We start from the raw sequence: 14,601 nt of genomic DNA, 5'->3' as shown, positions 1-14,601 counted from the left end.
TGAAAACCATAAAAAAGAAAAAAGAAAATAAAACACAGAGGGAGATGTTGGAATTTGTGTTTGTGTCGACCGGGCCAGTCCTTGTATAAGATCCGTGGGGTTGCTTTCCTAAAAGGTTCGAGCCTTTTAGCCCAATGGTTTCAACATGGTATCAGAGCAGGTTGGTCCCGAGTTCGAGTCCCGCTCCCACCGAATTTTGTCCCAGGTATTTCTGGTGAATTTGTCCCAGGTATTTCTGGTGAATTTGTCCCGGGTTTTCCAGTGAATTTGTCCACGGGTTTTCCCGTGTGGGGGAGTGTTGGAATTTATGTTTGTGTCGACCGGGCCAATCCTTGTATAAGATCCGTGGGGTTGATTTCCTAAAAGGTTCGAGCCTTTTAGCCCAATGGTTTCAACAGGAGAGTCATTTTCTAGTGTTTGGTAGCACTGATTCTTGAAGAGAATCAAGAATCAATCTCCATTTCCTAAAGCCGTTTGTGGATGAGTTATACCTGCAGACGCTATTCCAACAAATTAAACAAGGAAAGCAAGTGGAAATTAGTTTTCCATGTGAATCAGAGTTTAATCGAGTATCAGATTTGTTGGATCAAAAGTGAACGACTCCACTGACGATGAGATTTAATTCCGTTCGTACCTGGTTAGGTTAGGCGATTGGCTGAATCTCCATGCCCAGCGGATCCTATTCTACGAGCAGGAGATACTCCCATTCGCTACTCGGAGGAAGACCAGGAGATGCACGGGAGTGGAGCTTGTTCTTTTCAGACGCGAGAGAGGCACGAAGCGAGAGATAATAGTCGGAGGAAAAAGAAGATGCTCACCGTGGTTAAGGCTCGGAGAGAGTGCCGACAAGAATAAAGAGCAAAACTCCAAATCAGTTGATGATCAGATGATGGGCGTCCTGAGCGTCTTATATTACGAAATAAAATGCTACTCGATACGAGTCACGTGGTCGGTTATTTTTGTTTGCCATTCGGTCCAGGGAGACTCATACCACGAGAAGCACATCATTCTCTATTTTTACATTACAAGAAAATAGATTTATGCTAGTTTCTTATTATATATATTGAATTTTACTTAGAAAATATTAAAAAATATTTTTTATTTTAAAATTGATAATTTCCCTGTTTAAATTATTAATTTAATATAAATTAATACTTTTCTCATTTATAAATTCTCTGCTTTGTTTCAGAATAAAAAAATGTATAATTTAATTGGGAAAAGTTGGCGGCGTGCACTGAAGAATTTAGAGATTTGGGTGAAAATGCTTGGCCCCATTGTATGATTGCTTTATGGGCACGATAAAATCCCCATAAGCAATTGCTGGAATCCAAAAGCTTTCCCCTTCTATAATTCTGTCTCCCTTCCATGGCTCAAATTAATTTGCAAGACCCTCTGTTAGGTTCACACAGGCCAGAGAGGAAGACGAGGCTCGAAGTCGTCGTAGTAGCTTTGACGATAGCCGGGGCCGTTGCGGCAGTCTCACTCTGCTACGCTTACTATGGCCATGGCTTCGCTGGAGAGATCAGTTGGGAAGAAATTACAAGCAAGAAACCGCCGGAGACCGGCGATGTGGTGGAGTCGGAGGTCGGTGTGGTGGCGGCGGATGACAGTCGGTGCTCCGCCATTGGCGTGTCTGTGCTTAAAGAAGGTGGTCACGCCGTGGATGCTGCAGTTGCGACGGTGCTTTGCCTCGGCGTTGTGAACTCCATGTCGAGTGGGATCGGCGGCGGTGGCTTTATGGTGGTCCGCGATGGCCAGACTGGTAGGGCGGAGGCTTACAACTTCAGAGAGACGGCGCCTTTGACTGCAACGCTGGATTTCTACCAGAGGAATCCCCGAGCAAAGCACCACGGTCCTCTCTCCCTGTGTGTCCCTGGTGAGATAGCGGGCCTCCATGCAGCTTGGCTCCAACACGGTCGAATCCCATGGCGTTCCCTCTTCAAACCATCCATAAAGCTCGCCAGAGACGGCTTCGTCGTCGCTCCTTGTCTCGCTGGTATTCTCAAGTCCAGCAACGAAGCGATCATGGCCGACCCTGGTTTACGCCGAGTGTTTGCACCCGGCGGCGAGCTGCTTGAAGCAGGTGATGTATGTTACAATACTAAGTTGTCTGACACCTTAGAGGTTGTGGCGGAGCAAGGCCCCGGTGCTTTCTACAACGGCTCCGTGGGTGAGAATTTGACGAGCGACGTGCGAGCAGCAGGTGGAATCTTGACGATGGACGACTTGAGGCAGTACCAGGTGGAAGTGACGGAGGCCATTAGGGTGGATGTCATGGGCTACACCATTGTGGGCATGGCTCCTCCTTCCGCAGGAACCGTCGGCGTTTCCCTCATCCTGAAGGTTATAGAGAGTTATGGTTCCATAGATGCCATCAAGGGCCCCCTCGGTCTTCATCGTTTCATTGAATCACTTAAGCATATGCTCGCCGTCCGCATGGACCTTGGAGATCCCAATTTTGTCAATGTCACCGACACTGTAATGGCCATGCTTTCTTCTTCATTCGCACAACAAATCCGGCGAGAGATAGTCGATAACACAACTTTCCCGGCCGAATATTATGGACCCAAGTAAGGGAAACCAGCAAGTGACACTGGTTCATCTTCTTACTCTTTCATTCTCTTCATGGCGCGCGGCTAATTCCATCTCCTGGCCTGCTTTCCTTCTTCTGTGGCTGCAGATGGAGTCAGCTAAGGGATCATGGAACAAGCCATGTTAGTATCGTGGATGGTAATCGAAATGCGGTCTCACTGACGTCCACAGTAAATACTTATTTCGGGGCCGAGATGGTTTCACCTTCCACAGGGATTCTTCTCAACAACGAAATGGATGATTTCTCCATTCCCACTGAAAAAACCGTGGATGGACTTCCTCCACCTCCTTCCAACTTCATTCAACCCAACAAGAGGCCCCTCTCTTCCATGACTCCCATAGTGATCCTCAAGGTGTATAGAATTCCAGAGAAAGAGCCAGCCGATACGTAGTTCCATTTCTTGGTAATAGTATATGTACGTTTATGCGTGGTGTTTAAGAGATTCAGTTATGGGTTTCAGGACGATCAACTGGCTGGAGTTCTCGGCGGTAGTGGTGGCCTTTTTATTACTCCGGCGGTGATTCAAGTCTTTCTGAACCATTTTATTCTGGGGATGGAACCCCTGGATGCTATTCTGAAACCAAGGGTCTATCATCTGGTAAGTTCACGGGCATGCATCTCGGAAGCTTCCTGACTTTCTCATATATGCTCACGAGTTCGGATCAAGAACTGACTGAAATTTTTATGTGTGGTACTGCAGCTGACACCAAACCTGGCGTTTTATGAGAACATCACCGCCATTAACGGGGATCATATAGAGCTCCAACAGGAGTCAGGGCTGTTCTTGGAAGAAAGGGGTCATCATCTGGTGTCTCTATCAAGCGGGGCCAGCTGCCAGCTTGTCGTGCATGACCTGAAGAAGCCAGAAAAGAAGAGTAAAGCTGCAAATAAGGGGCAGAGAGGAGTCTACCATGGAATACTTACTGCTGTGAGTGATCCACGAAAAGATGGGAAAGCAGCTGGAATTTAAGACCTGGACAAACACTATGATGTCGAATATGAATCATGTAAATTTAAATTGCCTTGGCTAGCAGTCAAAAGTGAAGCCAAAAATGATTCGAACAGGGTCGTCGATCCCATTTTGCGCACAAATGAATGAAGATCCTCCATCCCGTTTCTCTCTCTCTCTCTCATCTCCAGGACACTCTTTCCTTTTTTCTTTTTGTCCTTTTCTTACACGTCGAGTTGTAGGGAAATTGAACAGGGAAAATCATGTATAATTTATCTTGCAAAATGCAAACTCCTGTTGACAAGTTTCTTTCATTTGGGTTTTAAAAAGAGATATTGGACAAATCTTACGCCTCTTGGCTTGTCTTAATTGATGAAATCAACGAGTCCTATGATTAGATATTTGTTGCTACTTTCTATCACATCTAGGGGAAAGTACATCATCATAAAGCCAAAAACACCTTAGTGAATGACTCCAACCACATCTAGGTTGATGCCTCATATGAAGACTTCAAGGGTGACATGACTTAGAGAATTTTTATACCTAACAAGACATTGTCTCTTTGGTCCTCAATGATTTCTTTCTTTTATTCCAATTTATTTAATTTCTATAGGGTACCATAGTGTGTCTGATATGAAGATGGTTCTAGTTTATTGGAAGGGAAGGTTTCTAAAGGTCGAGGTTTTGCTCAGTCCAAATTAGAGAATCTTATTTTCTAAAGGTAGCTTACTTAAATGCTTTTTGAGTCAAAATTATGCACCAAAAGTGTGTTTTGTGAGACACTAGATATGTCTTGTGTTGGAGGTTGAAGGGAGAAGTTTGAGGTGAAATTTCGGTATTTTGAAAGAAGTTAAATTTAGATTTTAGATTTTCACAGATTGGTTGATCAATCAAAGTGGCATCGGTTTCTCATTGATCAATCAAATACAATATAGTATTTGGGTTGATTGATCAAATAAATTATAATTTTGTACATCTAAAAATCTCCATTGAGATAATTTTGTATAAAGAGGTAAACATGGAGCAATCACCTCTCCCTCTCAACCCTCACATGCATCAGCAAGTTCTATACTTGTCTTTGATGATTTTGATACTCCTATTGCCTTGTATAAGCTGACACGATCAAAGTTGAGTACTTGGTATCATTTACCTGAGTTTTTTATCTTTTCTCATTTGCCTCCTCAATTTCATGTTTTTGCCTCTTCTTTGTCTCCTATATCTTTCCCAAAGTTTGTATTGAAGGTATTGATTTGTAGTGAGTGGAAGCATGCAATGGATAAAGAGACGGATGCATTACTTTTTTGAGGTACTTGGGAGTTGTGTGATTTGTTTGTTGGTGACCCAAAGGTTAGGTACCGATAATTATTTACTATAAAGTATAATTTTGTGGCACTATTATCAGTTTCTTTGCAAAGGGTTATACATAAACATAATGTGAATTATGCACAAACATTTTCTCTTATGAAATGTCTTAATCCAGTTCATATCGTAATTTATGTTGTTGATTAGAATTAACGCTTGTTTCAATTGGATATAAAAAAACACATTCTGGTATGGTGATTTTGTATAAAGAGGTAAACATGGAGCAATCACTTGACTATATTGCTCAAGGGAAGATAAGGAAGATTTGTCAGCTTCAAAAAGCCATTTATGGTCTCAAATAGAGTTTGGGGCATGGTTTGAGAAATTTTGTAGGGTTATCATGGAGTTTGGTTGTTTAAGAAGTCATTATGATCACATGGTGTTCTTTTTAAACAAAAGACAAGTATGGTTGTATTATTAGCGTATGTGGATGAGATATGTTCTTGTTAGGAAGTAATATGCAGGGTATAAAAGAAGTAAAACACTGTTTATAGACATATTTTTAAAAGAAGGATCTAGGAGTGTTAAGGTAGTTTGGAGTCGGTATGTGGTAATTTTGTCCCAATGGAAGTGTGTGAGAAATGGCTTGGAGGAAACTAGGTTGTTAGGAGCTAAACGAGTATACATTTCAATGGAAAATAGAATTTACTTGTATTGTGAGACAAGCCTACTATTGAGAGATAATACTTAGTATTGCAAACTAGTTGGCAAGTTGTTATATGTTATAGTAACTCAATTGGATATTTCATTTATAATCAATTTATGGAGTCACTTTTTGTTTTTGATTGTGATACAGTCCATAAATTCTTGAGATACTTGAAATAATCACAAGGAAGGGATTAATGTATAAGCCTCATTGAAACCTTGCGGTTAAATGGTTTTCAGAAGCAAACTATGCAAGGTCTTAGGTAGACAAACTTTCTACTAGTAGTTTCTATATATTTGTTAGAGGAAATTTGATAACATACATGAGTAAAAAGTAGACTTTAGTAGTTGTTAGATATTGAAGAGAAGGGATAAATCCAATGGGATCTTATCCAATAATTGAAGGGATTATGCTTTATCCCTTATCATACTCCCTCAAGATAGGCCACTTGTTAAAGAGGTCAATCTTGTCTCGTAGCAACTGAAACTGTGAACTTGGCACTGGCTATGTAATGAGATTTGTTTTGAGGGTTCTTGGAAGCAAAATGACGGGAAGAGCAACAACACTAGTAGCGGGTGGGATGGATGGAATTGCATCGTCTCGTAAAAAAACGTAGAAGAGCAACGACACTAGTAGCAGTTGAGGCGGACGAAATCGAAGATAACACATCATCCGGTAAAGAGATGTGGAAGAGCAGTGGCACTGCTAGCGGATGGGGTAGACGGAATTGCATCGTTCGGTGAAGAGATGTAGAAGAGCAGCAATACTGGTAGCGGTTGGGGCAAACGAAATCGCATCGTTTGATGGAGATATGTGGAAGAGCAGCGACACTAGTAGCGTTGGGATGGGACGAAATCGCATCATCTGGTGAAGAGATGTAGAAGAGCAACGACTGGGGAGGACAAAATCGTATCGTTTGGTGAAGAGATGTGGAAGAGCAGTGACACTGGTGGCGGTTGGGGCAGACAGAATCGCATCATCTGGTGAAGAGTTGTAGAAGAGCAGTGACACTGATAGTGGCTGGGACAGACGGAATTGAAGAGAACGCATCATCCGACGAAGAGATGTAGAAGTGCAGAGACACTGGTAGCGGCTGGGAAGAGCAGTGGCACTGGTAGTGGCTCAAAAGAGTAGCAACACCGGTAGCGACTGAGAAGAGCAGTGACATTGGTAGTGGCTCAGAAGAGCAGTTGCATTGGGTATACCTTATTAGTAGCAAGGTCTAGTACAAAAGTGGAATATAGGGTGATGACTAACATACCATACAAATTTATGTGAAAAAATTGTTAATGAAAGAGTTTTATTCATTAATTATAGTTTTTATGCAGATGAGGTGTGACACTCAAGTAGCTATTCTTTTGTGAACAATCCAATTTTCATAAAAGAACGAACATATTGAAATAAATCGTGTTAAATAGGAAGATATTTACGCCATATATGAAGTTTTTGGAGCAACTTGGCGAAATTTTTACGAAATCTTTGAATAAAAATGATTTTGTTTATTTATTAACTAAGTGGAGAGCATTTGATCTTTATAATCCAGCTTGAGAGTGCAATATGATTTCTCTTTAGCCCCTCCGTTTCCACCATTGTCATAATCATTTTTCCATTCCATATTAGTTAATTTCTAAAAAACTAAATTATAGGGATAACTCCAGGCAAGAAAACCATTAGAGACTCAAAGCAGCCGACTCTGATTCTTTGTCGTTTCAGTTCCTGACTCGGTTCATACAAAGCAACTCGTTTGTACTTGCGTTTTCTAATCGTTCCGAATTTGATCCGATGAGAACCCCCACATATATTCTATTTTCTGTTCCAGCCACGAGCAAACTGCAGCTCTTTGGCATTAAAAATAAAATAGAGATAGATAAAGGCAAGGGTTGGGTTTCCAAAAACCTGAAAATGGAATCCCATCGTTATCTCCGACCTTGAAACCCGAATTATCAAAGCCGTCCCGATCTGATTACTGTCCCTGTAGGCTGTAACCCCGTCCTGGACCCATTCCTATAAATCTAATTTAAACCTCACCCATCCCTACTCGATTCCGGTAAATCTGTCTCAACCTTTCCCTACTCCATTGCCGTAAATCTGTCTCAACCTTATTTTTTGATATCTCTGTTTCATTGATGAGTCGGGTTCTACTAAAATTTACTAAAACCCGTCTCCGAGAGAAAACCAACGGTTTTTTTCTCCGACCGGTCTCCGTCCACCTGGAGAATATCGATCTTCTAAAGAAATCAGATACGAAAAATATCTTATCAATATTAAAGACTGAGAGGATATATTCTTCAACACTACAAATAATGCAAAGCGTTCCAAGAAAACCCAGAAGAAAATCATCACAAGTTCAAATTTGGAGCACTGAAGGATTCATCTGGGGTTACCACTCGAAATATTTAAAACCCAAAGAAGAAAATGCAGTTTTGGTGAAGTGCAATTCCGCGTCAGAGTTGTCCGTGCTGGACATTTAAAGTGATCTCAAATTCCAGACTTATCTTCTGTCAGGTTATCTCCATTTATGAATCAGAATCTGTTTGGTAGCATTTATTTTCGATTTTGTAATACGGCCCACGCGACTTGACGATTTGTGAACACGAGACGCTCGAGGCAGATGGCGTTCAAATGTGTTTTTTGAAAGCGTAAAGCAGAACTGCAGAAGCAATCCATTGCAGTGGCCCTCCAGTCACTCTCCATTGTTTTGGACTAGTCGAGACAACACTTGGAAAAGAAAAAGAAAACAGACAGAAGAATCTTTCGACAATGCTTTTCATGGAATAGAAGTTTAAAACACGAGAAAAGAAAAAGCTTCGCGATAAAAAGTAAGTGGGAGTGTGGATTCTTAATCGTAGAGTCACTTAGGCTGTAGATGAGAAACGGAAGTTTTAGTTGAAGTTAGATTTTAAAGTTAAAGGTAATAATTTAATTTAAGTACCTAAAATGAAAAATATGATGTAAACAAAAGAATCACTATTAAATCACTAATATAATATAGTAAAATATATTTATATATATATAAAATAAATATATATAATGAATAAATAACGCTAGTTAAATTTTAAATCAACAACGTCGTCCCTCACGATGCCGATAATAGCAAGGAGACAAACGTCGATAATGGCAAGGAGACCAGCTTGGTATGTAGCGAAAAACCAAACACTTAACCTAAGACCATAACAATACTCCCACCGTTATGAGTTGACGTCCATGGTGACCCACTCTAGCGACCCAGACCGCCTTCAGGATTCGAACTCGCAATTGTGGTATAGCCTTGATACCAAATGTTAAATACATAGCCAATACTATCCAAAAGATCGACTTGGTAGGTAGCGAAAAACCAAGTATTTAACCCTAGGATCATAACAATACTCCCACTCTTATGAGCCGAAGTCCACGACGGTCCACTCCAGCGACCCGGACTGCCTTTTTGAGTGACACAGGCCTCTAGGTCGCCCCCTCCCGGATTCGAACTCGCAACACCGGTATAACTCTGATACCAAATGTTAAGCCCCTAGCTAATACTACCCAAAAGACCGACTTGGTAGGTAACGGAAAACTAAGTACTTAACCCTAAGATCATAACAATACTCTCATCGTTATGAGCCAACGTCCACGGCAGCCCAGTCTAGCGACCCGAATTGCCTTTTTGCGCTACACAGGTCTCTAAGTCAACCCCTCCGGGATTCGAACTCACAACTGCGGTATAACTCTGATACCAAATGTTAAGCACCTAGCCAATACTACCCAAAAGATCGACCTGGTAGGTAGCGAAAAGGTAAACACTTAACTCCAGGACCATAGTAATATTCCCACCGTTATGAGCCGACGTCCACGGCAACCCACTCTAGCGACCCGGACCCCCTTTTCGCACTACACAGGTCTCGAGGTCACCCACTCTGGGATTCAAACTCACAACTACGGTATAACTCCGATACCAAATGTTAAGCACCTAAGCAATACTACCCAAAAGATAAGCCTGGTACATAGCGGAAAATGAAACACTTAACCCCAGGACCATAACAGTACGTCGAAGGCCCTGCAATAGAGACATTTAGACTGGATCTCCACGACGGATGCTCGGTGATGGCGGCTCTACGACGGAGGCCGAGAGGAAGAAGAAAGAGGGAGAAGGGAGAGGGAGTGCGAAGACGAGAGGAAGAAGAGAGCGAGAGAAAAAAATTTGGGGGAGGATATGGTTGATTGAGTTCGAGAAGACTCCAACTCAAATTGTTCATATGCTGCAAGGATTTTTCATAACCAAAGAAGAAACACACATTTTGAATCTAATCCTAAATCAGAATTTCCTTACATGAGGGAAGGGGTTAGTGCACTTTACCTGAAAGTGAATCACTTGTTGGTGTTAGTGTGGTAGACGTAAAGTACGCTGGAAAACATTTTCTTGTGTTAATGCCCAAAATGAAAATTGTGTTAACTAGAGAAGAACCAAAATTGGTTGGTTAGAACGTCGAGGCAATTGGCAATTGGCAATCGAAAGTTTGAAAGTTCGATTCAACTCAAAATAGCATCTTTTAATCATTGGCTTTTGCAATTTTTCATTTTATGCCAGCCACTTCAATCTCTAGTTTCACGTAGGCTACAGATAATACGATCAATACAAAATGCTCTTTAGGATGAACCATTCAAAAATTATAAAAATTGTTCGTTTCTTTTCATTTTTGGATTGATTTTTGAGAAATAATATGTTCTAGTTGAGAACAAAATTAGGAAAAAGGCAGAAATGCTATATTTCTGTTCAACTTACTGATTTGGCTAGAATGTTTGCTCAAATGAGTCAGTGAATTCAGAGCGAAGTCCACCAACTGAAGAACAATTGGGGCGCTTACTGTTTTGAGGAATTTTTCACCGTGTTATAATTGCTATAATCCTCTCCTTCACCCAATAAATTGGAAATTTTCTTCCACATCACAGTAGACACATAAAACTAGTAGATTGATATATAAGCATCGTCTAATGTTGGGACTAAAGTAATTTCTATACAGAGACAATTCTCGCTAGTATGCTCCATAAGGTCGAAGCGGTAGACAAGTAAAGAAGGGAGAATACATCGGTGATTGGGGCATTTTCGTTGCCAAACTCACCAGGCTAGGGGTAAGGGTTCATGGAGACGCCCTTGTAAATGTGCTTTTGCAGGTGTTGGCCTTGGTGTGGGAGCAATGAAACAAGAGGGAGAAGACCATGGAGAGCAAGATGAGTGCCGCCCTAGCGACGAACAACACTTTCCGGAGCTCTGTTCATGATAAGTGTTGGATGCCGAACTGGGTGTGGTAAGCATTCCTGGCAGAACCGGCCAAAAGACAAACTTCCGCACTTAGAAGAGTAATCATACGAATCAAAATCAAATGTCCTCAACAAAATAAAATAAAATGAAACAATCAAAGAAGAAGTTGCAGATTCATAAATTGGATGGCAGTAACTGGACTGATGAATTGGGTAACGACTTTTTGAACTCAGTGCGAGTGTCGCCAAAATTCCACAGGTCAGCCTCTTCCTCGGTCTAACACAGGAAAGTCGAAGGAGAAGGTCAGAGGGGGAGACGCAAAGCTGTTGTGGGCCGAAAGCGAGATGGGAGAGGGAGTTTAAGTGGATGAACCAGGATTTCGGTGGGAATCCTAATTCACCCACTTTAGTCATGGGTGAGTTCAAGTGGATGAACCTATTCATCCACTTGAACTGGTACCCGGTGCGCGGACTAAGTCAAGTCATAATATAATCAAATTCACTCTAACAACCCCATAGATACTTTTGTAATTTATAATATTAAATCAATTAATTCACTTTTTTGTGATATTGTTGATCAATAACAACAACTCAAACTGTGATTTGCTCATAATATCGATATGTTGCAATCACTGTTGCTAAAGAGTAGTAAAAATACCTTATGGTCTCTATAAATACGATCTTCCGGCAATTATTTCCCTCTTGCATCATTTTAGGAACAAATGAACTTAAATGACTTCAGCATGCAACACTGCAATGCTTTAAAATTTTTAATGTTTCATTTGTTTATGTTAAGCAACCCACGTGAAGCACAGGCGTTATCTTCAATTATTTTTTATGTTGCTTTATAGTTTATTTAAGTCCTTTTCCTTCGTGTCTTTTGTGAGCCCATCCTATGCATCACATAGTTAGTGCCGATCTAGTTAGTCAAAAGTGAACAAAATCCACATGTGATCTATTTCAAATTTGGTGCACACACTAATTGTATATTAGATCGAATTGGGGTAATTGATTTTTTTATTTATAGGTGGATCTCGTGCGGGGGACCAAAATATCAAAACTAGGTCAAGTTGCTTAATCCTTGCCCCACTTCTTAATTAAGTTTATAATAAGAGATTACGATTAGTCTAATAATGTAAATACCCTAACAAAATATAGTATTAAAAAATAAGAAATTTAAAAAATTTGAAATTGATTTTTGATGTAGGTAGAAGGGGGAGAGGAAGCTTCCTTCCGCCAGCCAGAAAGGGGTGAGTCCCGATGCCATTTGTCTGCTGCTGTAGCCTTCACGTGATCATGTTAGAACGAAACAAAAAATAAATAAATTTGATATTATCCATTTGGGAGCCTCTCTTGTTGGGTTGATTTCGGTATTGACGCGCATCAAATGTCAATAATTTTAATCTAACACGGGATCTATTTGGCATTACGGCATGAATTTCTCTTATAAACAGATGGGCAGGGGCTGCTTCTCCTTCTCCGTCTATCTCTGCTCCGAGAAGCCATGCAGAAAACTGGAGATTGTCTTAAGTATCTTTTTTACACGTTTTCGGTTCTTCTCAACCTCTTCCTCCTTTACTTCTTCTTAGAGAGGTCAGACGGTGATCTCACATGGACGAGAAGGCCCGCTTTGGAGGCGGAAAATGTTGCCTCCGTCAACTGCTCAGGCCATGGCCGTGCCTTCTTGGATGGCTTCCGCAATAACGGTCAACCTGTCTGCGAATGCTATGGATGCTACAGAGGAGCTGATTGCTCCGATTTTCAGCCCGATGGTTGCACTGTACATGTCGATAGGTATGGTTTATTTCCCGTCCAGAAGTTGAGCATGAGACAATATGTTTGATGGAGTGTGAGATCCTGATGATATTTCAATTCTTCCTAATGTTTGGTTGCAGCGGAGATCCCCTCTTCTTGGAGAAATTTTGGATGCAGAACGAGAGACTTGGTGGAGTAATGATGTCTGGGTGGCACCGTATGGGCTATTACATGATCGGAGAAAACATGTTCTCAGATGAGCTCGAAAGGCACCTCCGACTGCTACATGCCATCGTTGGAAATGCAAATGCCACCGGCAAATACATAGTCTTCGGCGTGGGAGCTATGCAGCTACTCATTTCTTCGGTTTATGCCCTTTCTGCAGGTTCCAATGCTGCTGGATCTCCGGCAAAAGTTGTATCCAACGTTCCTTATTATCCGGTTAGTCCTCTCCCGAACTTGATTTCTTTCATTGAAGATTGGATCTAAAGGAAAACTCGGTTGAAACTGAGAAGAAAATTTTGGCAGGCTTACAGACTTCAAGCGAACAGTTTCAACGGAAGGGATTTTGAGTGGCATGGAGATGCATCTCAGTGGGAAAATTGCAGTGATCCTTCAACCAAATTCATCGAGTTCGTAACATCTCCCAACAACCCAGATGGGCATCTAAGAGAGCCACTTCTTAAAGGCCCCAATACCAAAGTTGTTCATGACCGCGTCTACTACTGGCCTCATTTTACAGCAATCCCAGCTCCCGCAGATGATGACGTGATGATCTTCTCTCTCGGGAAAGTTACTGGCCATGCCGGCAGTAGATTCGGGTACATTCCATCTTCAGCTCCTTTGACATCTTTTCACCTTAATTATTTGCCTTGACAAATTGGCCTAGACCTCTGGCTTATGTGTTTCTGCAATTCTGTGAATTTAACAGTTGGGCGCTTGTGAAAGACGAAGCTGTATACCGGAGACTCAAGGATCAGGTGGAGATGAATGTGATCGGCATCTCCCACGATACCCAACTGAGAGCTCTCATCCTTGTCAAATCAATCTTAGGCAAAAGTGGCAGAGATTTGTTCCAGTTTGGACACACCACTTTACAGCATAAGTGGCAGAGGTTGAATGAAGTAGTTTCACAATCAAAACGCTTCTCGCTTCAGAAGCTCTCTCCTCAGTATTGCACTTATTTCCGCACCATGAGACAACCTTCTCCAGGTGATTTTTCTTATATTTTTTAATTTAGATTTCTTCGTGTAAGCTAGCATTAGAAATAATGATAGTTGGATCTCGACTCTGTTTCTTCTGAATCTCCCTGTTCGCCCCTCTGGCAGGGTATGCGTGGATCAAATGCGAGCGGGAAGAAGAGACGGACTGTCAAGAGGTCCTAAAAGCGGCTGGTGTCTTCGGGAACAAGGGTAGCTTCTTTGGAGCAGACAGGAGGTATGCCCGCCTAAGCCTCACTAAAAGTCAAGAAGACTTTGAACTGATGTTAGAAAGGATCAAAGGACTAGTTGCAGAAGAAGAGGGAGCCGCAAGTATCTGATGTTTGTTTTTATCAATTTCATGCGAGTGATTAACTACAAAAACTGCAAATCCAAAGTCCTTTTCAAGGGCTGACCGTCTGTAAGGATTGCAGCTTAAGAAGTAATTAGAAGCGGGTAAAATCCCTTAAGAAAATATTGTTTCTCTATAGTTTACCTTCTCCTTGAACGATTACCATGCCAAAAAGCCATAAACTGGGTAAAATTCTAATGAACTCATGAAAGCCGCTTCTGTCAAAAGTGGAAAAAATCGACCAAACAAACAAAAAGAAGAGAAAACGAGCAAGAGAATTTTGAATTTTCCTTTTATTTTCTTTGAATGTCAACGCCACAGAGAAAAAATAGCTTCCCATCGATTTCCCAGCCTCTACTATGTTGGTTTTTGGGTAGGGGGAGACAACGCTTGCCTACTGCTTCGCCGCCTCTATATTGCCTCTGCATTTCCGTGGGTCTTGATTGAAGCCTTGAGAGACGAAGATATTGCTTTCTTCTCCGATTTATTCTGATAACAAATTAGAAAATT

At 41.5% G+C, this 14,601-nt stretch overlaps 2 protein-coding genes across 2 annotated transcripts; both read left to right on the top strand.

The window, feature by feature from the left end:
• Window positions 1–1,347: 1,347 nt before the first annotated feature.
• Window positions 1,348–3,717, top strand: LOC137949955 (glutathione hydrolase 3-like). The gene is made up of 4 exons (XM_068796238.1): window positions 1,348–2,570; window positions 2,681–2,945; window positions 3,054–3,191; window positions 3,294–3,717. The coding sequence occupies exons 1-4, from the start codon at window positions 1,366–1,368 to the stop codon at window positions 3,561–3,563; spliced, it is 1,878 nt and encodes a 625-aa protein (XP_068652339.1). The 5' UTR covers window positions 1,348–1,365; the 3' UTR covers window positions 3,564–3,717.
• Window positions 3,718–12,261: 8,544 nt separating this feature from the next.
• On the top strand, window positions 12,262–14,229 carry LOC137950854 (tryptophan aminotransferase-related protein 3-like). Its single transcript, XM_068797501.1, has 5 exons — window positions 12,262–12,579; window positions 12,681–12,981; window positions 13,069–13,361; window positions 13,472–13,752; window positions 13,869–14,229. The coding sequence occupies exons 1-5, from the start codon at window positions 12,290–12,292 to the stop codon at window positions 14,078–14,080; spliced, it is 1,377 nt and encodes a 458-aa protein (XP_068653602.1). The 5' UTR covers window positions 12,262–12,289; the 3' UTR covers window positions 14,081–14,229.
• The last annotated feature ends 372 nt before the right edge of the window (window positions 14,230–14,601 follow it).

This window comes from Aristolochia californica, unplaced genomic scaffold (genome assembly GCF_029961685.1).
Source record: "Aristolochia californica isolate CCGP_79_NKW_82.1479 unplaced genomic scaffold, dmAriCali1.0.hap1 SCAF_14, whole genome shotgun sequence".
Taxonomy (NCBI): Eukaryota; Viridiplantae; Streptophyta; class Magnoliopsida; order Piperales; family Aristolochiaceae; genus Aristolochia; species Aristolochia californica.
The sequence above is the reverse complement of the archived record's forward strand: the minus strand, read 5'-3'. Positions and strand labels throughout refer to the sequence as shown.